A 23966-nucleotide genomic window follows, 5' to 3' on the forward strand; every position below is an offset into this window, starting at 1 on the left:
AACTGGTGGTAGTTCTGATCCATTGTCTCCCTCTCTCTGTAACTGTGTTGTTTCTGTGGATTTATCCTATTTCCCTTTGACTAATTCTTCTTCCTGTCCAGGAATGACACTGTGCGCTTTGCTTTGGATGTCCTGGCTATTCTTACTGTTGTGCCAAAAATCCAGCTGCAGTTGGCAGAATCAGTGGACGTACTAGATGAGGCTGGCTCCACAGTCTCCACTGTAGGTAGGTTGTACCTTGCCATTTTTGTTACTGCTTGGACTGGATTTGTTTTCCTTTGTTCTTCTGGTTGTGATTGCTTACCTGACCTAATTTTGCAGTATTCAACAGAAGGCAGTAGGAGGGGACCATGTCTGTCCCTTCTCAGTCATGCCAGACAGCTTTATTTAAGGGAGTCATGTTTAATGAACTCAGTGGTATGGGCCTTTCTGCTGTCATGGTACATGTGCATTCCTGAAAACCTTGTACTCTGCAGAGTCTTGTGCTAAAAGTAAGTTTTATAGGAAAAATGGTTGGGGAGAGTAAAAAACTTAAGCGACTTTGTAATCTGAGCCCTAATAAAATCAGTAATTGGCAAGCAGCTCAGAATGGATAAAAGCTGTCATACACAAAAACGAAAATACACTTTGTTTGAAAATATACTTTCTTAAGAGCAGGGGTGATGAGGGCTGCTCCTAAAGTGATCATGGAAAGTAGTGTGACTGGCTGAGGGTCCTGGGGTGACCACTCTGGGCAGAAAGCCCAAGGCATAGCTACTTGTTTTGAACTTTCTTCATATACCTCATGAAGGTTTCTGCTGCCACTGTAGCAGCCAGACTGAAGGCTTTTTGTGTCCTGCTGAAGGGTTTAATTTAGTGCCACTATATTTGCTCTCCTTGCTTAGGAAAATTTGCACATGAACCTTGGTGACTTCCATTTAATACTGACATCATGCCCCTATTTGACAACTGCATTGAGGTATTGCATCATAAAGATACATTGTAATTGAACTGATTGTGTTTTATACAAATAATTCCTTGTACTTTTAGAAAAAGTGTGGTAGTTTTCTTCCAAGTGGAACAAAATGAATAGAACTTTAAATTTTGACTCTGAAGCAACTGTTGAAGTTGGCCATTAGTTTTATGAGGGATAATATAATAATATGAAATGTTTTATCCCCCCTCCCCCTGCCAATAGGTATCAGCATTATTTTGGGAGTAGCGGAGGGCGAGTTCTTTATCCATGATGCCGAAATCCAGAAATCAGCACTTCAGATTATCATCAATTGTGTGTGTGGCCCAGATAACCGAATTTCCAGTATTGGCAAATTTATCTCTGGAACTCCTCGGAGGAAGCTGCCACAGACTCCGAAAAGTAGCGAGCACACCCTGGCCAAGATGTGGAATGTGGTCCAGTCCAACAACGGCATCAAGGTGCTCCTCTCCTTACTGTCCATCAAGATGCCCATCACAGATGCAGACCAGATCCGGGCCCTGGCGTGCAAGGCCCTGGTGGGCCTGTCTCGGAGTAGCACTGTTCGGCAGATCATCAGCAAACTGCCCCTTTTCAGCAGCTGCCAGATCCAGCAGCTGATGAAGGAGCCTGTGCTGCAGGACAAGCGCAGTGACCACGTCAAGTTCTGCAAGTATGCGGCTGAGCTCATTGAACGGGTGTCAGGAAAGCCCCTTCTCATTGGCACTGATGTGTCCCTGGCACGACTGCAGAAAGCAGATGTTGTTGCCCAGTCAAGGATCTCCTTCCCTGAGAAAGAGCTGCTTCTGTTGATACGAAACCATCTCATTTCGAAAGGGCTTGGGGAGACAGCCACTGTGCTGACGAAAGAGGCTGACCTGCCCATGACTGCTGCCTCCCATTCTTCTGCCTTTACCCCAGTCACTGCTGCTGCTTCGCCTGTCTCTCTTCCCCGAACTCCTCGCATCGCCAACGGCATTGCAACTCGACTGGGCAGCCATGTTGCTGTGGGTACCACTGCCCCTTCTGCCCCCACTGCCCATCCTCAGCCACGGCCCCCCCAGGGTTCACTAGCTCTGCCTGGCCCATCTTATGCAGGCAACTCCCCTTTGATTGGTAGGATCAGTTTTATCAGAGAGAGACCATCACCCTGCAATGGCAGGAAAATCAGAGTGTTGCGGCAAAAATCGGACCATGGCGCCTACAGCCAAAGCCCAGCCATAAAAAAGCAGCTGGACAGACATCTTCCTTCCCCACCTACGCTGGACAGTATCATCACAGAATATCTTAGAGAGCAGCATGCACGCTGCAAGAACCCGGTTGCCACCTGCCCACCTTTCTCTCTCTTTACTCCTCACCAATGTCCTGAGCCAAAACAGAGGCGGCAAGCGCCAATAAACTTTACCTCAAGGCTAACCCGCAGGGCGTCATTTCCAAAGTATGGCGGGGTGGATGGCGGATGCTTTGATAGGCACCTTATCTTTAGCAGGTAAGGAGAGGCCACCTCCCTGGGGACTGGAATGATTTGGGCCGTAGCAGCATAGAGTGATTAGTTCCGATAGCCCTTTATTGGCCTGAAATACCAGTGACTGTCACTTCGTGTGAATAAATGAGCAATGTGACTGTACTCCCTTTTGTCAACCATGGGTTCCTTGTGTGATTGTTGGCAGTATATTGATATGATACTGTGTGTTCTTGTTACAACTAGTATGTTTTCAAGAACCCATGGAACATGCTGTCTCTAGGCTCCTCAACTTGTTCTGTACTGGTCCAAGTTGTCTCCTGTTCTGGTTCTTTATAAATCTCACATAAAGGTCATGGGATTACAGGTTGGAAACATGGGAATTTTTGATATTGTTTAAACTTGTAAGTGGAAGTCCTTTTCTCTGATTGAAAATGAAAATGAACTCCAAAGGTCACTGATATTTTGGAAGAACGCATTTGAAACAAATGCTCTTGTGGTTTTTCTTTCATCCTGCTAGCAAAGTTTTCTTTTCCTGAGTCCCTGCACGTTCTTTGTCTCTGATTGTCTCTGTGTGTCTCTCTCTCTTTTCTTCTTTTGTTTTGGCTTAGGTTCCGTCCTATTTCAGTGTTCCGGGAAGCCAACGAGGATGAGAGTGGCTTCACCTGCTGTGCGTTCTCAGCCCGGGAGCGGTTCCTGATGCTTGGCACCTGCACTGGGCAGTTGAAGCTCTACAATGTGTTTAGTGGACAGGAGGAGGCCAGCTATAACTGTCACAACTCAGCCATCACACACCTTGAGCCTTCCAGGGTAAGGGGCCCAGCCGACGTTGTTCTCAGTCATTCTTCTTTTTTTTTTTTTTTTATAAAGATTTTATTGGGGTAGGGGAACAGGACTTTATTGGGGAACAGTGTGTACTTCCAGGACTTTTTTCCAAGTCAAGTTGTTGTCCTTTCAGTCTTAGTTGTGGAGGGCGCCGTTCAGCTTCAAGTTGTTGTCCTTTCAGTCTTAGCTGTGGAGGGCGCAGCTCAGCTCCAGGTCCAGATGCTGTTGCTAGTTGCAGCGGGCGCAGGCCACCGTCCCTTGTGGTAGTCGAACCGGCAACTTTGTGGTTGAGAGGACGCGCTCCAACCAACTGAGCCATCTGGGAGGCAGCTCATCTCAAGGTGCCGTGTTCAATCTTAGTTGCAGGGAGAGGAGCCCACCATCCCTTGCAGGACTCGAGGAATTGAACTGGCCACCTTGTGGTTGAGAGCCCACTGGCCCATGTGGGAATCGAACCGGCAGCCTTCGGAGTTAGGAGCACGGAGCTCCAACTGCCTGAGCCACCGGGCTGGCCCTCAGTCATTCTTTTAAGATGGGTTGGTGAACTTTGGGCCTGTTGGCTGGCTGGCTGCCTGTATTTGTACATAAAGTTTTATTGGAACCCAGGCATGCTCATGTTTCTATATTGTCTGTGGCTACTTCTGTGCTACCGTGGCAGAGTTGAGTAGTTGGAACACAGACCTACAGGGACCGGTAGAGCCTCAAGTATTTATCTTGCTGTTTATGTAAAGTTTGTCACCTGTTCTAAGGCCCAGGGGTGTTTGTGTGTGTGTGTGTGTATTTATTTAATTTGCCTCATTTGGAAACTGAGACTACCAACTATGATCACAAAAATTGCCTTTTTATGTCAGAAATCTTAAAGTACTATGAATTTTTAGGAAAATAAACATTATATGATTCCAGTGGGTCATAGTTCATTAGTGTTGTTCTGTGGATGGAATTGACACCTTTGCTATTCCTAAAAGTCAGAATTGCTAAGATGTTAAGGATAATTTTTCTGACTTTAGAGTAAAGGAGAATCACTCTTTATTGGGTTTTCTCTTTGAAAGACCTTTGGAGTCCTAGCTAGAAGTTTAACAAATGTTTTCAGTTGACGGATATTTCAGATGAAGGAGACCTGAGTGAGGAATATGGCCAAATACTAAGAAATGAGGAACCATCTTGACATCTTTCCAAGTTGTTTTTCCCCCTGCCTTGGAACTATTGTATTTTATGTTACCAGTTCAGGAGAATTTAATACTGTCTTAAATGTAGTTATTTCTTAGGATATTGCAGGTACATGTACTTAAATCCTAGCAGCTTCTGGTTCCTGTTTCTTGGTTCCTGGGAGTTTCTTGGTTCCTGGGAGTTTTTCTGTTTTCTTTATAATCTAACAGTATTTTTAAGCTTGTATTAAAAATATTAAATATATTAAAAATATTAAAAATAGTATTAAACTGCTAATGGCAGATTGTGACGTCTATATTTATATGAACTCATGGTTACTGCCCTTGGGCCTCCTCCTTTTAGGACGGATCCTTGCTGCTGACATCTGCTACTTGGAGCCAGCCTTTGTCTGCACTTTGGGGAATGAAATCAGTATTTGATATGAAGTATGTATCTACTTTTACAACCTGCTCTCTGTTGCACAGTTTACCTAATCATACTCCCCTTTTGGGAAAAGAGGAATGCTGTGAATTATTGCTGAATCTCTCTCCCTCATCTGTGGCTCAAGTTTAATAAGATTTTATCTTTCTTAATGCCTGGATAATTTTACTACGTGTATACATTCCCATCACACGGCAGACCCTTCACTATTCCACAGTGGCACATCTATTTATTTTCTTATGCTCACAGATGAGTAGGATAGCTAGACTCTTTGCTGGGCATATTTCAAAGGCACATGTGCCTCATTAGCTATTTCTTTAACCAAGTAATTCCCATGAATTATTTTGGATCCACTTGGATGGAGGGAATTTCCTTTTTAATCTTAAGTGTACAATATTTTCCTCTTTGGGAGCTGAGATTCTTCAGGTGCGTACAGTTGGGCCAGAGCCTGAGGAGCACCTTTATTTTCAGTTGGTTGAACAGTGATGTCCTGCAGCCCCGTCACTTCAGTGCTTCTGTTTGTCCATAGGCATTCCTTCACAGAAGATCACTATGTTGAGTTCAGTAAGCACTCTCAAGATCGGGTCATAGGCACAAAAGGAGATATTGCTCATGTAAGTACTGAATCCACTGCTTTCAAGATGATATGCCGATTCGTTCTTACTGAACTTTTTTGGACTTAATGTGAGGACTTAAATCCTGTGGGCGACTAGCAATGACTCAGCAATATTCTTTCCAGTTAGAATCTAGAAGGGTAAGAAAGTAGCTCTAAACTGCATGGGAAAAGTGTAAAAGGACCCAACAAGAACTTAATCTGTCAATTTGAGAACGATGTCATGAACACAGCAGATATTTTAAAATACGGAATTTTAGATGAAATAAGGTCTCTGCTTTTATACAGCCTCATTGGGGAGACAATCAATATTAGGTAGTAGGTGCTGCTGAAGAAAAGAAAGCAAGGTAAGAGGTAAGAAGTGCTTGTCAGGGGCATGAGTCACTTTCGTTTTATCTAGGACAGTCGGTGTCCCTGATTGGTTAATGTTTCTGCAGCTTCTTGACTTGTGGGTGTCATGCAGATATGTGGGGGAAGAGTGTTAAAAGAGGGAATGGAATGGAATAAGCTCTTATTTGGGCGGTAAGAGGGAGAGGAGAGGGTAGACTTGAGATGTGTGGGGCGGCTACATCATGTAGTATCTTGTAGGTTAGGACTTCAGGGTTTCCCTCTGCGTGAGATGAAGGCTCTGGAGGGTGAGCAGAGGACACATGACTGGATGTAAATCCTAGCGTGTGAGTCTGGTTTCTGTGAGAGCAGCAGGAGCAGGCTTTCCAGTTAGGAGGGGGTTGTGTCAACCTACACGTGAGAGCTGCAATGGGGCTAGGCCCAGGTGGGTATGGCGGAGGTGACAAGTGATGTGTCTGGGCCCTGGGGTTTTTGGACACGCGAAGTTGGTGTTTCTTTTAGACCTTCAAGTTGGGAGTGGGCATTTGAATATACAGATTGGGAGTTGAAGGGAGTGGTCTGGGGTGGGAGATATAAATAGAGGAGTTGTCCACATGTTGATAGTATCAGAGCCCTAAACCTGGATGAGGTCATTAAGGAAGGTAGAGAAGTGTAGGGACTGAGTCCTGACGTGCCAACATTTAGAAGTCGCTAAGTGAGGAGGAACTTGGGAAGGAGACCAAAGAGAGTGGCCAGTAAGGCAGCGGGGGACCCCAGGAAAACGATGTGCCCTAGAAGCCTAGGGAAGACTCTTGAGAAAGGACTGGCCAGTGGGTCAGAAGCTGCTGATTAGTTGCTTAAGATGAGAATTGAGAGGTGGCCTTTGATTTAACAACATGCAGGTCATTGTTTAACCATGTCAGGAGCTAATTCCATGCACTGAGGTGAAAATCTGATTATAGTAAGATTGTGAGAGAGCAGGAGGAGAGAAGTGGAGACACTGAGTATAGACCAGTCTCCTAAAGTGGGTAGTATCCTGAGAGGAGGGGTACACAGGTGGTGAAGGGAGAGTTTTCCCCAAACTTTTCTTTTGGAAATGTTAAAATATATAGAAGAGTTGAAAGAGTAGTACATATACGTACCACCTAGATTCTTCAATAATTTGCCAGTTTCTTCCTGTGTGTTTTTCTGAATCATTTGAAAGTAAGTTGCAACCATCATGATGTTTTATCCCTGAGTCTTATAGCATGTATATCCTAACAGTAAGGATATTTATCATATAATTACACTCTATGATCAGATTTTAGGAAATTTATAGTAATTCCCAAATACCATCTAATATCCATTCCATACTCAGTTTTCCCGATTGTTCCTGATGTGTTTGGTTTCAAATGTTTTTTGTTTTTTTTTTTTTGAACCAGGATCCAGCCAAGATTCACATAATTGCATTTGGTTGTTATGTCTCACTAATGTTTTAAAGCCAAGAACCATTTCTGCAGTTTTCATGACACTGACTTTTGAAGAGACCAGGCTAGTTGTCTTGTCCCATGACCTGGATTTGTTTAATTGTTTCCTTGTGGTGTCTCCTTATTTGTTCCTATATTAAAGAAGGAATTTTAAAAAGATTGGAAATATTACAGCATGTCTGTCAGCCGATGGGAAAGATCTGGTCTCTGCGTGGGGTGCACATTGCAGACTTTGGAACTTTTAGTATCGTAGGGCCAGAATATGTACACTGGGAGATTTTAAGGGGGAAAGGACATTTCATTGATACCTTTTTCCAAAAAGTAACCCTTAAGAGTATTCTGTGTGTAATTGTTGGTTAATCCATATGCAGAATTTCTCAGTTTCAGTCTTAGAAACATTTTCTGTGTCTTGAAAGGGGGAAGGGAAGAAGAGGGTTTTCTTATCCCTATTGCAGTCTCACTTCTCATTTTCTTACTTGTGGAGACTTTTCAAACCTTGAATGGGAACCAAAGCACTTAAACTTTGCTTGGATGGGTGCGATCTTCCTACTTTCCTGTTAGTTTTTAATATTAGGGCTTTCGTAATTTTTGTGGGTTTTGGAAAGCATGGGAGCGATATTTACACAGCTTCTCTTTGAATTTGTCAACGGATGGATTGGTCTGATTTTTCTCTTCCCACCCCTTCTTCTCTAAAGATTTATGATATTCAGACTGGCAACAAGCTGTTGACTCTGTTTAACCCAGATCTTGCCAACAACTACAAGAGGAACTGTGCCACCTTTAATCCTACAGATGATCTTGTCTTAAATGATGGCGTCCTCTGGGATGTCCGCTCCGCACAGGCCATCCACAAGTTTGACAAGTTCAACATGAATATCAGTGGTGTTTTCCATCCGAATGGGCTGGAGGTCATCATTAATACTGAGATTGTATCCTTTACACCCGCATCTTATTTTCTGTTTATCTCGTTTGTGATGCAGAAATAAGTTATTTTTCGGTCAATACCTGTTTAAAGTATCCACACAAGTACCTCCCCGGTAATAATCTGGTGCCTCTTCTTTGGGACGAAATGTTAGTGACTCTCCACTGCAGTTGTGTGGATGTTGGTAATTACTGGTGCCTTTACCAGCACGTTTTCTTTGTGTTGGGAAAAGTGACCCGATTCTTGCATTCCACTTCCCCAAGTGCTGAATTGACTTTTATCTGTCTTCAGAAGGGTTTTAACTTTTGCCCTATAGGTATCGGTTGCTAGACATAAAAGTAAAATGAAGTATTGCTATTAAGAGGAAGGGAAATCATGTAACTTTCATGGATATGAGGATACTGGAGGAGATTTTCAGGGATATTGTTCAGTAACATGCATTCTACATGCTTTTATTTTACCTTCATCTCATTGACTTTTTTTTGAGATTTTATTGGGGAAGGGGAACAGGACTTTATTGGGGAACAGTGTATACTTCCAGGGCCTTTTCCAAGTCAAGCTGTTCTCCTCTCAATCTTAGTTGTGGAGGGTGCAGCTCAGCTCCAAGTCCAGTTGCCGTTGCTAGTTGCCGGGGGCACAGCCCACCATCCCTTGTGGGAGTCGAACTGGCAACCTTGTGGTTGAGAGCCCACTGGCCCATGTGGGAATTGAACCGGCAGCCTTCGGAGTTAGGAGCATGGAGCTTCAACCACCTGAGCCACTGGGCTGGCCCCCTTATTGACTTTTAAAACGTTAACACCTAGCAGGAGGAGTAGAACGTAATATTTCGGAATTTCTCCTATGAGGTTATATCAGAAGTTTTGTGTAAAACAGTTTTTCTTGACCACTCCCCTCCTAGTGGGACCTTCGCACTTTTCATCTTTTACACACAGTTCCTGCTCTGGATCAGTGTCGTGTGGTGTTCAACCACACGGGGACAGTGATGTATGGAGGTAATAAACTTTTTACTTCTTTATTCTCTTTCTCCCTTTGCTCCCTCCTCACTTAGTTTGACACTTCCTTTTTGGAAAATGCTCTCAAATGTGAATTGGAAAGCATTTGAAAGTTATAGAATAAAAGATAAAAAATGATACACAAGTGGTGACAGAAGATGAAAGTAATGTTGATTTAGGGTAAAAGGCCACTGGCTTTGAAAATAACAAGTAAATAAGTCTTGTATAGAAAGAAATTTCATGCAGTAATTTCCCATGTGTATCATGAACTTAAAGAGGAAGCTTGTCATTTGTTGTCTTGTGATGTGAGCCTTCACCTGTAACGCTTGTTGGGGGCTAGATGAGAGGTAGAGGACATTGTTTGCCAAATCAGTTGGGATGTGCAGGGAGGACACTTGTGAATAGGAGCGATTTCTGATTCTAATAGTGTTTCGCTCCCCATCCTCTTTCCCCTTCCCTCCCAACCAGCTATGTTGCAGGCAGATGATGAAGACGACTTAATGGAAGAGAGGATGAAAAGCCCTTTTGGGTCATCCTTCCGCACATTTAATGCAACTGACTACAAACCGATAGGTAAGCGCGAAGGGGCAGACTTTGATTATTTTGTCATATTTTGGTGTTCCTTATTTAAGATCCTCCATTTTCTGGGAGGACTGTAATTTTTCATTGAGAAGCAGAGGAGTTATGGAAATATTTGTGAACAATCACGTTGAATTCCTTTAGAGGAAAAGCTGCTGGGTTTAAGGTCACAGCAGTAGTCCACTCCTGAGTCTTCTCCTCTTCTCTTTCCAGCGACCATTGATGTGAAGCGGAACATCTTTGACCTGTGCACAGACACCAAAGACTGCTACCTTGCTGTCATTGAGGTAAAGCGCTGGCAGAAGCCCTGCTGTTGTGCTGGGGTGTTTAGGATCACTTTACAGACGTTTTGTCTGCTATGCCATTAAGTTGATGCTTTCCTCATAGTAGATTATTGCTAACCGATTCTCCTGATGGGGTCAGGGAGATACACAGTATAAGAGAATAGTAAGAAGAATGCCTGTATAACCCAGTGCGGAGGGTCCTGTCTCCTGTCATCCAGGGCTCACACGTCATCCCTTCTTTAGAGGTGTCTGGATCTTTCGCCAGAGCGAGACAGGTTTGTTCCAAGGATGGATCTCTCTTGTGCCTAGATCCCTCACCGCCCAAGCCTTCTCATCCTGTTTTCCTTTCCGTCTCTGTGTCCTAGGTATAACATTTTCAGAGTCAGTTCAAGAATTGTGGGTTTTGGAAGCTTTCACAGCTCCAGGGTCAAGGTGCATGGGTGCCGTTTAGAGCGAGGGGTGGGTGTGGGCCTCCTGAAAACTGACTTCTCCTAGTGGACTGGGTGTTCCGTTGCAGAACCAAAGCAGCATGGATGCTCTAAACATGGACACCGTGTGCCGGCTGTATGAAGTGGGCCGGCAGCGGCTGGCGGAGGATGAGGATGAAGAGGAAGACCAGGTCAGTGGTTCTGAGATTGCTTTCTGCTGAACCATTTTTGTGGAAGCCATGCTCTTCTGCTTTTTGCTGTGGTTTTTTTCTTTTAAGATCAGCCTTTGCTCTCTGTTGGCATATTCTGAAGGCCTGTTATGTGCCCTTGATCACTGAAACTCAGAAGAAATTAGATTTTATTACAAAACTTTAACCAGTACCTGATGGTCCCGTGAGTTCCACTGTAAATTAATTTGTAGGTTAGCAATCTGCGATTTTGTTTTAGAGATTTCTTGAGTTCACCCTCGGGACCAATGCCCGCCCTGTGTGGCTTCAAGATACGCAGCTCCCATACTTCCAGTGTCAATCCAAATCAGAAAAGTCACTCTGCTGAGATCATAGAAATGGCTTAACCTTTAAAAGCTTCTACTTTGCATTGTCTCAGTTTTATGGCATAGTCTGTTTTCAGAGTAAAGAGTGGAGTTTATAGATAAAGAGAAGCTAGATGAGAGGTAGAGGACATTGTTTGCCAAATTAGTTGGGATGTGCAGGGAGGACACTTGTGAATTTTGACGCATTTGAGAAATTAAACATTTATAAAATGTGGGTAGATAGTATCATGTCCCATAGACTCTTTGCTTTTCTTTTTCCTGTGGGTGTTAAATTGTGGCCATATTATGTTAGGTGCTTGCCTGTGTGGTGTGTCAGTATCGGTTCTGAAGCGTTTCGGCCGACCTTTCCTGTTAACTGGGCTCATAACCACATTCCTTTCCCAAGTGTACACTCTCCGGGCCAAATTGTTTCGTCTAATCTGAGAAGTATTTATTGCTGCGTGAGTAATACAGTGTTGGAAATGAATGACCAGGATTTTACTTTCTTGTTGCAGATATTAAAGGAGGTAAAATGTCTCTTTTTCTGGATCTTGGGTTCATTTTCTGATTTTTCTTCCACTGGAGTGTTGCTTAGTGTTGATGCTTTCTCTCCTCTTTAAGACCTAGAGGTGCTCTGGGTGAGGACAGGGACAGCCATCAGACGAGAAGAAGCACACTGTCCTCTGCTTTGCTGTCTCCCTCTCACCCTCATCCCTCCTGACTCTGGTAAATCACGCGCATTGGGTAGGGCTAATGGAATAGTTTTCTGTTGGCTTCGTTCCCAAACAGCTTTACTTAAGACTTAAAAGAATTTTTAAAAAGCAACACTTTTTGAAAATGGTAATTTTAAAAGTATTTTTTGGATACAAGTCTAATACTATGGGTGAAGAACTCACGTTTTTCTCGGACAGGAATTAGTACTGATAAGCAAGGGTGTTTTGTTAGGTCATTTTGCGATGTACGTGTGTGTACCACTGTTGGGCTTGGCAGGAAATGAACCTCTAGTTTGTCCTCCATATCGAATGGTCGCATACTCCTTGACTTGTGGTCAAAATGCTACAGCGAGAGCCTCACCTCCCAGTCCTCTGTGTGTGCTCCTTGATCTCCACTGGAATGTTCTGACTGGCCAAGCACATATTTTATTAGTGCTCAGAAGTGATTCACAATACCCGGAAATGGATTTCTGAGCAGAGGGAGGAAAGGACACTCTTGTATATATTTCGGGTTAGTAGTCACTGTGGGATCAGAGCAGAGCCTTCTTCGGGGTTTGCTTCTTGACCCCGAGGAGCCATGCTTTCAGTGCTTCCCTCTGTGGGATGCCCTCTTAGGGAGGTACAGTTCCCTGGTTCTGTTTTTCCATCTCCCCTCACACGCAGGTGAGTCCTGCTTCTCTTACGCACAGGTGAGTATAGTTCTGATCCTTGTTGAATACCACGGGAATATTTCATGAAGCACTTGACTGAAAATGACATCCTCAGTACAATGATCTGTTTTTTCTTGAATAGACTATTTTTTAGAGCAGTTTAAAGTTCACAGCAAAATCAAGCAGAAGTTACAGAGATTTTCCATATACACCCTGTCCCCACATGCACCGCCTCCCCCATCATCACCATCCCACCAGAGGGCACGTTTGTAGCAGTTGATGAATCTACACTGACACGTCACCCAGAGTCCATAGTTAAAGGACAGCTCACTCTTGGTGGTGGACATTCTGTGGGTTTGGTCATGTGGGTAATGACACGTACCCACCGTGACAGTGTCATACAGAGCAGTTTCACTTCCTAAACATCCTCTGCTCTGCATATTCATCCCTCCTCCTCACCCCTCCCGACAGACCCTGATCTTACTGTCTCCATAGTTCTGCCTTTCCCCAGTGTCATCTAGTTGGGCTCCTCCAGGTGCAGCCTCTTCCGCTTGGCTTCTTTCACTTAGCCGAATGCATTGAAGCTTCCTCCCTGTCGCTTCATGGCTCCATAGCTCAGTTCATTTTATCACTGAATAACATTCCCTTGTCTGGATGGAGCAGTTTATTATCCACTCGCCTACTGAAGGACCATCTGCGTTGCAGTTTTGGCAATTATGTGCTGGCATAATTTAAAAAAATGTATTATTAATTATAGTTGACATACAATATTATGTTTTGGTTGTACAACATTTGATTTGACATTTATATACCTTACCAGGTGATCACCATAATCCGGCTGGCTCCTAGTCGTTTGTTACCACACATACTCACTGTGGTATGACTGACTGTACTCCCTGTGCTGTACAGTACACCTTGTGACTTCTTTTATACCTGGAAGTTTGTACTTCTTAATCCCCTTTTCTGCCCATCCCCACACCCCTCCCCTTGGTCTCTGTATCTGTCAGTTTGTTACTGTTTTGTTTGTTTTTAGATTCCACCTGAGTGAAATGATACAGTATTTGTCTTTCTCTGACTTATTTCACTTAACATGATACTCTAGGGCCATCCTTGTTGTCAGAAATGGTAAGATTTTATTCTTTTTTATGGCTGAGTAATATTCCATTGCATATATGTACCACCTCTTCTTTATTCATCTGTTGATGGACACTTAGGTTGCTTTCATATCTTAGCTATTATAAATAATGCTGAAATGAACATAGGGGTGAATTAAGTGTTTGAATTAAGTGTTTTTGTTTTCCTCAGATAAGTACCCAGAAGTGGTATTGCTGGGTCACATGGCAGCTCTATTTTTAATTTTTTGAGAAACCTCCACACTGTTTTCCATAGTGGCTGCACCAGTTTACAATCCTACCACCAGTGCATGAAGGTTCCCTTTTTTCCACATCCTCGCCACTTGTTATTTGTTGTCTTTTTTATAATAGTCATTCTGACTATTTTGATTTGAGGTGATATCGCATTGTGGTTTTGATTTGCATTTCCTTGACGATTGCTGATGTTCAGTATCTTTTTTCATGTGTCTGTTGGCCATCTATGTCTTCTTTGGAGAAATATCTATTCAGGTCCTGTGCCTATTTTTTAATTGGATTTTTTTTGATGTTGAGTTGTATGTGTTCTTTATATTTTGATATTAACCCTTTATCAGATATATCATTTGTAAATATCTTCTCCCATAGGTTGCCATTTGGCTTGTTGAAGGTTTCCTTTGCTGTGCAAAAGCTTTTTAGTTTGATGTAGTCCCATTTGTTTTTTTATTTTGTTTTTTGCTTTTGTTGCCTTTGCTTGAGGAGACAGCCCCAAAAATTGCTAAGACTGATGACAGTGTTTACTGCCTATGTTTTCTTTTTAGGAACGTTATGGTTTTAGATCTTGCATTTAAGTCTTTAATCCATTTTGAGTTTATTTTTGTATATGGTGTGAGAAAGTGGTCCAGTTTCATTCTTTGGCATGTATCTGTCCAGTTTTCCCAACTTCACTTGTGGAAGAGACTGTCGTCTTTTCCTTATTGTTTATGCAGTGTGACCAAAACCTGGTGAACGTTTAAATTAAAAAAAAAATTTATTACAGTAAGACACATTGCCGTTAATCCCTCTCAAAATACTCCCCCTCATTTCGAACACATTTCTCCCATTATTCTTGCCCTTTTTGAAACAGTTCTGGAAGTCCTCTTTTGTGAGTGTCTTTAGTTGCACTGTCATGGCTGCCTTGATATCCTGAATCAATTCAAAACGTGTACCTTTCATGGTCATTTTGACTTTGGGGAAGAGCCAGAAGTCACACGGTGCCAGATCGGGTGAATAAGGTGGATGAGGACACACCGTAATGTGTTTATTTGACAGAAATTGCCGTACCAGAAGCGATATGTGACACAGAGCCTTTCCGTTGTGATCACAAAATACGGGGAATGCTGCTGCTGAGTGCCATCCAAGGGAAAGGCAGGGATCAAACCTTAGTAACAGTGTGTGACAAGTTTCAACTTGTTCAGTACAGTCAGTCGGGTGTGAGCTATAGTTCAGAGAAGGTGTGTTTTAAAGTGTGTCATAATCATCCTCCATCATGACAACACTCTGTGTTACACATCGCTTCTGGTACGGCAGTTTCTGTCAAATAAAAACATGGTGTGTCCTCATCCACCTTATTCACTGGATCTGGCAGCGTGTTACTTCTGGCTCTTCCCCAAAGTCAAAATGACTCAGGACATCGAGGCAGCCATGACATCGCAACTGAAGACACTCACGAAAGAGGACTTCCAGAACTGCTTCAGAAAGTGGCAAGAACGATGGGATAAGTATATTCGAAATGAGAGGGAGTATTTTGATGGGGATTAATGGCAATGTGTCTTTTACTGTAATAAATTTTTTTTAATTTAAACTTTCTCTATATTGTTTGATCACACCTCATTTTCTTACCTCCTTTGTCATAGATTAATTGACCATATAAGCATGGGTATATTTCTGCGTTCTGCATTCTGTTCCATTGATCTCTCTGTGTGTTTTTGTGCCAGTACTGTGATGTTTTGATTACTGTAGCTTTGTAGTATAGTTGCAAATCAGGGAGCATGACACCTCCAATTTTGTTCTTTCTCAAGATTGCTTTGGCTGTTTGGGTATTTTGTGGTTTTAAATAATGTTTAGAATTATTCTGTGAAAAATGCCATTGATATTTTGATAGGGATTGCATTGACTGTAGATTGCTTTGGATGTTTTGAACATTTTAGTGATACTAATTCTTCTGATCCATGAACATGTTTATTTGTGTCATCTTTAATTTATTTGTGTCATTTTTAATTTCTCTCATCAATGTCTTACAGTTTTCAAGAGTATAGTGTGTTTTTTTTTATCTCTTTGGTTAAATTTATTCCTAGGTATTTAATTCTTTTTAATGCAGTTATAAATGGGATTGTTTTCTTAATGTCTCCTTCTGATCATCTTTAGTGTATAGAAAGGCAGCAGATTTCTGAATATTAATTTTGTATCCTGCAACTCTACTGAATTCATTTATTCTCATAGTTTTTTGGTGGGATATTTAGGATTTTCTAAAGAGAGTATGTCACCTGCAGATAATGACAGTTTTGCTTCTTCCTTTCCAATTTGGATACCTTTTATTTCTTTTTTTATTGCTGTGGCTAAGATTTCCAATTCTGTGTTGAATAAGAGTGGTGAGTGTGGATGTCCTTATCTTGTTCCTGCTCTTGGAGAAAAAGCTTTCAGCTTTTTCACTGTTGAGTATGATGCTCGCTGTGGGTTTGTCATGTATGGCTTTTAGGATGTTGAGGTATGTTTCTTCTATATCCACTCACTCTGTTGAGAGTTTTTTACCATAAATGTTGAATTTTGTCAGTTGCTTTTTATGCATCTATTGGGATGATCATATGATTTTTATCTTTCATTTTAAGTGGTGTATCACATTGATTGATTTGCAAATACTGAACCATCCTTACAGCCCTGGAATAAATCCTACTTGGTTATGGTATATGATCTTTCTAATGTATTGCTGAATTTGGTTTGCTAGTATTTTATTGAGGATTTTTGCATCTATGTTCATCAGGGGTATTGGCCTGTAATTTTTTTTTTTTTTTTGTAGAGTTATTGTCTGGTTTTGGTATCATAATAATGCTGGCCTCATAGAATGAGTTTGGAAGCTCTCCCTCTTCAATTTTTTGGTATAGTTTGAGAAGGATAGGTATTAATTTTTTTTCTGTGAATGTTTTGTAGAATTCAACTTTCAAGCTCTCTGGTTTTGGACTTTTGTTTCTTGGGAGTTTTTTGATTACTGATTCATTTTGTTTCTAGTAATCAGTCTGTTCATATTTTCTGTTTGTTTCTTACTCAGTCAAGGAAGATTATATGTTTCTAGGAATTTATTCATTTCATCTGGGTTGTTCAATTGTTGGTGTATAATTGTTCATAGTATTCTCTTATAATCCTTTATATTTCTGTGCTGTCAGTTGTCACTTCTCTTTCATTTCTGCTTTTATTTATTTGGGCCCTCTTTTTTTTTTTTAATTGAGGAAGGGGAACAGGACTTTATTGGGGAACAGTGTATATACTTCCGGGACTTTTCCAAGTCAAGTTGTTGTCCTTTCAGTCTTAGTTGTGGAGGGCGCAGCTCAGCTCCAGGTCCAGTTGCCGTTGTTAGTTGCACGGGGCGCAGCCCACCATTCCTTGCAGGAGTCGAACTGGCAGCCTTGTGATTGAGAGCCCATGCTCCAACCAAATGAGCCATCTGGCCACCTGGGAGCTGAGTGGCAGGCAGCTCATTTGACTTCATTTTAGTTGTGGAGGGCACAGCTCGCTGGCCCATGTGGGAATCGAACCGACACCCCTGTTGCCCAGAGCTCACGCTCTAACCAACTGAGTCACCCATTCGCCCCCCTCTTTTCTTTTCTTGATGAGTCTGACTAAAAGTTTATTTTGTTTTATCTTTAAAAAAAAAAAGTTTAGTTTTTTTTATTTTTAAGTTTCTATTTCATGTATTTCTGCTTTGATTTTTATTATCAGTTCCTTTAGTTGTAAGAGTAGATTGATTTTTTTTTTGTTTCTTTAGTAAGGCCTATATTGCTATGAATTTCCCTTCTAGAGCTGCTTTTGCTGTGTCCCAAAGACTTTGGATCATTATGTTTCCATTTTCATTTTGCTCAAGATATTTTTTGTCTTCCTCCTTGATTTCTTCCTTAACCTATTGATTGTTTAGTAGTGTGTTGTTTAGCCTCCGTATGTGTTTTTATTTCCAGTTTTATTCTTGTAATTTCTAGTTTCATACTGTTGTGATTGAAGAAGATGTTTGATATGATTTCAGTCATCTTAAATTGACTGAGACTTATTTTCAGGCCTAATTTGTGGTGTAGCCTGGAAAATGTTCCATGCACACTTAAAAAGAGTGTGTATTCTGTTTTGGAATGGAATGTTCTGCAAATACCTCTTAAGTCCATCTGATCTAATGTATCATTTAAGGCTACTGTTTTTTGTTGATTTTCTGTCTGGATGATCTATCCATTGACGTCAATGGGGTGTTAAAGTCTCCTCTTACTGTGTCTCTGTCAGTCTCTTCCTTCATGTCTCTTAATGTTTGCTTTATGTATTTAAGTGTTTCTATTTTTGTGTAGATGTTTACAAGTGTTATATCCTCTTGTTGGATTGATCCTGTTGTCATTATGTAATGCCCTTCTTTGTCTCTTGTTACAGTATTTGTTTTAATGCCAGTTTTGTCTAATGCTATCCCAACTTTCTTTTCATTACCATTTGCATGAAATTTTTTTTTTCACCTCTTCACTTTCTGTCTGTGTGTGTCTTTTGGTGTGAAGTGAGTATCTTGTAGGCAGCATTTGCACAGGTCTTGTTTTTTATCCATTCAGCCACCCTATGTTTTGATTGGAGCATTTAGTCCATTTACATTTAAAGTAATTATGGATAGGTATTACTTACTGCCATTGTTGTGTTTTTTTTTTTTTGGTAGTTTTTTCATATTCCTTTTTCTTTTGCTCGTTGTATGAGTACATTGATATATATCTTATACATTTATGACTTTTTTAGTGATTTGTTTGGGTTTTTTTCCTTTACTTTTTGTGTATCATAGGTTTTTTTGTTTTGGTTTTCATGAGATTCATATGTAACAAACTATGTTTGTAGCAGTCTATTTTAAGTTGATGGTTGCTTAAATTGCAACGCATTCTAAAAGCAGGACGTTTTTTATTTACCCTTCCACATTTATGTTTTTTGACACCATAGTTTACAACTTTGTGTGTGTATTCCTTAATTTATTACTGTAGTTACACATGCTGTTACTTTCATTCCAGCTTTATAATTGGTTGATATACATTTACTAAATGTTTGCCTTTATCAGTGAAATTTTTTTTCTTTTTTAATTTTGGCTTTTTCTGTATAAGAAGTCCCTTTAACATTTCGTGTAGTGCAGGTTTAGTGTTGATGAACTTTTTTAGCTTTTGTTTGTCTGGGAAACTATTTTTCCTTCAATTCTGAATAACCTTGTTGGGGTTGAGTGTTCTTGATTGTAGCTTTCCTCCCTTTCATCATTTTGAATATATCCTGGCATTCCCTTCCGGCTTGCAAAGTTTCTGCTGAAAAATCAGCTAATTTCTAATGTAGAAGGATCCCTTGTATGTAACTAGCTGCTTTTAAGATTCTCTTTTATCTTTAATTTTTGGCATTTTAATTACGATCTTTCTTGGTGTAGGCTTCTTTGGATTCATGTAGTTTGGGACTCTCTTTGCTTCCTGTCTGTTTTCTTCAGTAGGTTAGGGGAGTGTTCAGCCATTATTTTTTTAAATAGATATTCTGTTCCTTTCTCCTTCTCTTTCTAGGACCTCTATGATTCATATGTTCATTCACTTGATGTTTTCCCAGAGGTCCCTTAAAAACTGTCCTCATTTTTTAAATTTCTTTTTTCTTTGCATTGTTCCAATTGGGTGATTTCCACTACCTTGTCTTCCAGCTCACTGACTCGTTCTTCTGCACCATCCATTTTGATATTGATTCTCTCTAGTGTATTTATTTCATTTTAGTTATTGTAGTCTTCAGTTCTCATTTTTTTGTTTTGTTTTAATTTTCTGTCTCTGTTGAAGCTTTCACTGAGATCATCTGTTTTCCCAAGTTTGTTGAGCAAATTTTTATAACCAATGTTTTGAACTCTATCTGGTAGATTGCTTGTCTCCATTTCATTAGTTCTTTTTGAGGGGTTTTTGTCCTAGTTTTTTCACTTGGTACATAGTTTTCTATCTCCTCATTTTGACTGTCTCTCCGTGTTTGTTTTTGTGAGTTAGGTGAAACAGCAACCTCTCGGTATTGGAAGGAGTGGCCTTGTGTAGGAGTTTCTGTTTTGTAGACCGTGTATACCAGGTGTCTTTGGCAGACAAGCTGGAGCTGGAATGGGCCTGGGCTTCAGGAAGATCCACAGGCAAGCTGCATAGAAGCTGCTTTGGCATGCTGGTTGGAGCTGGAGCAAGTGTTGGCTGTACAGAGTCTTGGGGGCAAGGTTCCCCGGGACCACTTTGGCAGGCTGGTTGGTGCTATAGTTGGAGTGGATTTGGGCTGTGGGGTGTCTAGGGGTCAAGCTGCAGTGCTGGTGTGGGCCTGGGGCACACTGGGATGGCTTTGGCCAGCTGGCTAGAGTGCCTGCATGTTGCTCTTGCCCATGTGATAAAGGTATAGGGGGGAGCGCAACAAATGGTGCTCTCTGGTGCCTCTGACACCAGAGAGAGTTCCTGCATCTCCCCTCCCATTTGGCAGGTGCTCTAGAGTTAGTACATTTGATTTCCTTCCTGTATCGTGTAGGTACCCTTTTAAACCACTGTGTTTTTGCTGTGCCCCAAGATGGGCAAGTCTGTACGTGGAAACTTCAGTGATCCCTCCCTATTGCAGGTCCTTGCATTGGAGGGGGCGTTCCCACGGTACTGTGTCTCTGTCTTTCCTACCTGTTTGTATGTGGTCTTTCTCATTTGTTGTGCAGAAGCTGTTCAGTCAGCTCTCAGTTCTTCAGGGGAAATTGCTATGTCTATAGATGTGGATTCGATGTGTTTGTGGGAGGAGGTGAGTTCAGGGTCACCTATGCTGCCCTCTTGGACCAGAAGCTCTTTTGGCATAATTTGGAATCAAGTTTTGTCAATTATGAATAAAGTTCCTATAAACATCCATGTGCAGGGTTTTGTGTGGGCATAAGTTTTCAACTCCTTTGAGTAAATATCAAGGAGCACTATTTTTGGATTCTATGGTAAGAGTGTGCTTAGTTTTGGAAGAGACTGCCAAACTGTCTACTAAAGTGGTTGTACCGTGTTTCACCGAAAATAAGACCTAGCCGGACCATCAGCTCTAATGGCCTTTTGGAGCAAAAATTAATATAAGACAGTAAAATAACACTGGGTTTTATATTAAGTTTTGCTCCAAAAGACGCTTTAGAGCTGATGGTCCGGCCAGGTCTTATTTTCGGGGAAACACGGTACCATTGTGCATTCCTACCATCAATGAATGAGAGTTCTGTTTGCTCCACATCCTCACCAGCATTTCATGTCGTCAGTGTTTTGGATTTTGACCATTGTGGTAGGTGTATAGTGGTATCTCATTTATTGAATTAAAAAATTAATAGACATTTTTTAGCTGTACCCTCTATACACAACCAAAGTTTAAAATTCTTTTTTGAGTAGAAAGGAATTTAGGTCTTCAAGTTTTATCAGACTACTACAGATGTTTTCTGAAAATCAGTTAACTGAGAGACCCCTCCTGATGGCTGCTACTAGTCTAAAAGGAAGGAGCCTTTCTCTTACAATCCCTTTTGAGTTCTTTCCCCATTTCAGTGAAAGGCTCTCTCATTTTGTTTCAATTTGCATTTCCCTGATGACATACAGAGTGTCTTTTCATATGCTTATTTGCCATCTGTATATCTTCTTTGGTGGAGTGTCTGTTAAAGTCTTTTGCTCCTTGTTAAATTGATTTTATTACGTTTTAAGAGTTCTCTGAATATTTTGGCTAACAGTCTTTTATCGGCTATATCATTTGCAAATATTTTTCCTAGCCTGTCGCTTGCCTTCTCATTTCTCTTCACAGTGTCTTTCGCAGAGCACACGTTTTTATTTTAATGAAGCCCAACTTATCAATTATTTCTTTCATGGATTGTGCTTTCAGGTTGCATCTAAAAAGTTATCACCAAACCCAAGGTCATCTCCTTAGGTTTTCTCCTATGTTATTTTCTAGGAGTTCTATAGTTTTGAATTTTACATTCATGTCTGTGATCAATTTTGAATTAACTTTTGTGAAGGGTGTGAGGTCTGTGTCTAGATTCATGTTTTTACATGTACATGTTCAGTTGGTACATCACCATTTGTTGAAAACACTTTTTTCCATTGTATTGCCTGTACTCCTTTGTCAAAGAGCAATTGATTATATTTATGTGGGTCTTTTCTGGGTTCTCTGTTGTGTTCCATTGATCAACTTGTCTCTTCTTTCTCTAGTACTACACTGTCTTGATTACTGTACCTTTATAGTAAGTTTTGAAGTTGAGCAGTGTTAGTTTTCCAACTTTTTTCTTTGCCAGTATTGTGTTGGTTATTCTGTGTCAAATGTTCTCCATATAAACTTTGGAATCAGTTTTTTGATATTCACAAAATAACTTACTCAGATCTTGAATATGGTTGCATTAATCTATAGATCAAGTTAGCAAGATCTGACATCCTGACAGTATTGTCTTAACTGTCCATGAACATGTACTCTCTCTCCAATTAGTTAGTTCTTTGATTTCTTTCTTCAGAGTTTTGTAGTTTTCCTCATGTAGATCTTGTACATAATTTTGTTAGATTTATACCCAAATAATTTCATTTTTATGGGTGCTAATGTAAATGATACTGTGTTTTTAATTTCAGTTTCCACTTGTTCATTGCTGGTATATAGGAAAGACTGTGAATTAACAAAGTATCCTGCAACTTTGTTATAATTGCTTAATAGTTCTAGGATTTTTTTGTTTTTGTTTTGTCCTTTTGGATTTTGTATGTAGACAATCATGTCATCTTCAAACAAACAGTTTTATTTCTTCCTTCCCAATTTATTTCCTTCTAGTTTTCCTTTTTTTGTTTTATTGCATTAATAGGATTTCCAGTATGATGTAGAAAAGCAGTGATCTTGATCTTGATTTTAGCAGGAAAACTTTGAGTTTCTCACTATTAAGTATAATGTTAATTCTGTTTTCTTGTAGATGTTCTTTGTCTAGTTGAAGAAGTTCTCCATTTCCATTTTGCTGAGAGTTTTTAATCGTGGGTGTTGGGTTTTGTTAGTCTTTTTCTGTATCGTTGATATGATCATGTGATTTTTCTAATTTAATCTGTTGAAGTAATGAATTACATTATCTTAAAATGTAAATCAGCCTTACACAGCTGGAATACATCTTACTTGGTTGTGGTGTATAATTTTTTATACATTATGGGATTTGATTTGCTAATATATTTTTTAATTAAATTTATTGGGGTGACATTGGATAGTAACATTATATAAGTTTTAAGTGTAGAATGCTGTAATACATCATCTGTATATTGCATTGTATGCTCACCACCCAAAGTCAAGTCTCTTTCCATCATCATATATTTAACCCCTTCTACCCTCTTCTTCACTTCCCTACCCGTCTTTTCCTCTAGTAACCACCATACGGTTGTCTATGTCTGTGAGTCTGTTTGTTGCTTTCTGTTTTATATCCCACATGTAAGTGAAATCATGTGATTCTTGTTCTTTTCCGTCTGACTTTAGTTTGATTTGCTGATGTTTTGTTGAGTTTTACATCAATGTTCGTGAGAGATGTTGGTCTGGAGTTCTCATTTTGTGTAATATCTATTTTGAGTGCTGGTGTTAGGGTAATGCTGACCTCATAAAATAAACTAGGAATATTTTATTTGCTTCTGTCATCTGGAAGAGCTTGATATAATTTCTTTTTTAAATGTTTGGTAGAATTTAGCAGTGAACCCATCTGGGCCTGGTGCTTTTTGTTTTGGAAAGTTATTGATTCAATTTCTTTAATAGCTATAGGCCTATTCAGATTGTCTATTCCTTCTTGTGTACATTTTATTTTAGCAAGTTGTGTCTTTCAAGGAATTCATTGGTCTGTTTCATCTCTTATCAAATTTGTGGGTATAGAGTTGCTCATTTTTTTAATGTTCACGGGATCTGTTGTGATATCCCTTCTTTCATATCTGATACCAGTAATTTGTGTCCTCTTTTTTTTCCCCCTTAGTTAGCCTGGCCAGAGGTTTAGCAATTTTATTGATCTTTTCAAAGAAACAGCTTTTGGCTTCATTGATTTTCTGTATTAATTTTCTGTCTCCAATTACTTTGATTTCTGTTCTGATTTCTATTACTTTTCTTTTGCTTCCTTTGGATTTAATTTGCTCTTCTTTTTCTAGTTTCCTAAGGTGGAAGCTTAGGTGATTGTTTGTAGATCTTTTCTAAATGTATGTATTCAGTACTATAAATTTCTGTGTGCTGCTTTTGTTGCATCCCACAAATTTTTATAAGTTGTATTCATTTTCATTTCATTCGAAGTATTTTTTAACTTGAGATTTTTTCTTTGACCCATGTGTTATTT

General features: G+C 40.4%; 1 protein-coding gene across 2 annotated transcripts in view; it reads left to right on the forward strand.

The window, feature by feature from the left end:
- DCAF1 (DDB1 and CUL4 associated factor 1) overlaps positions 1-23966 on the forward strand; it is a 75212-nt gene that overhangs the window by 35290 nt on the left and 15956 nt on the right. For both annotated transcript variants that reach the window (XM_033133141.1, XM_033133142.1), the window contains exons 13-22: positions 102-226; positions 1178-2441; positions 3026-3224; positions 4749-4831; positions 5356-5440; positions 7928-8161; positions 9053-9146; positions 9615-9719; positions 9939-10012; positions 10527-10628. In XM_033133141.1, the coding sequence (XP_032989032.1) occupies positions 102-226; positions 1178-2441; positions 3026-3224; positions 4749-4831; positions 5356-5440; positions 7928-8161; positions 9053-9146; positions 9615-9719; positions 9939-10012; positions 10527-10628 (2365 nt within the window). The remainder of the gene's footprint in view (positions 1-101; positions 227-1177; positions 2442-3025; positions 3225-4748; positions 4832-5355; positions 5441-7927; positions 8162-9052; positions 9147-9614; positions 9720-9938; positions 10013-10526; positions 10629-23966) is intronic.

This window comes from Rhinolophus ferrumequinum, chromosome 17, assembly GCF_004115265.2.
Source record: "Rhinolophus ferrumequinum isolate MPI-CBG mRhiFer1 chromosome 17, mRhiFer1_v1.p, whole genome shotgun sequence".
Lineage (NCBI taxonomy): Eukaryota > Metazoa > Chordata > Mammalia > Chiroptera > Rhinolophidae > Rhinolophus > Rhinolophus ferrumequinum.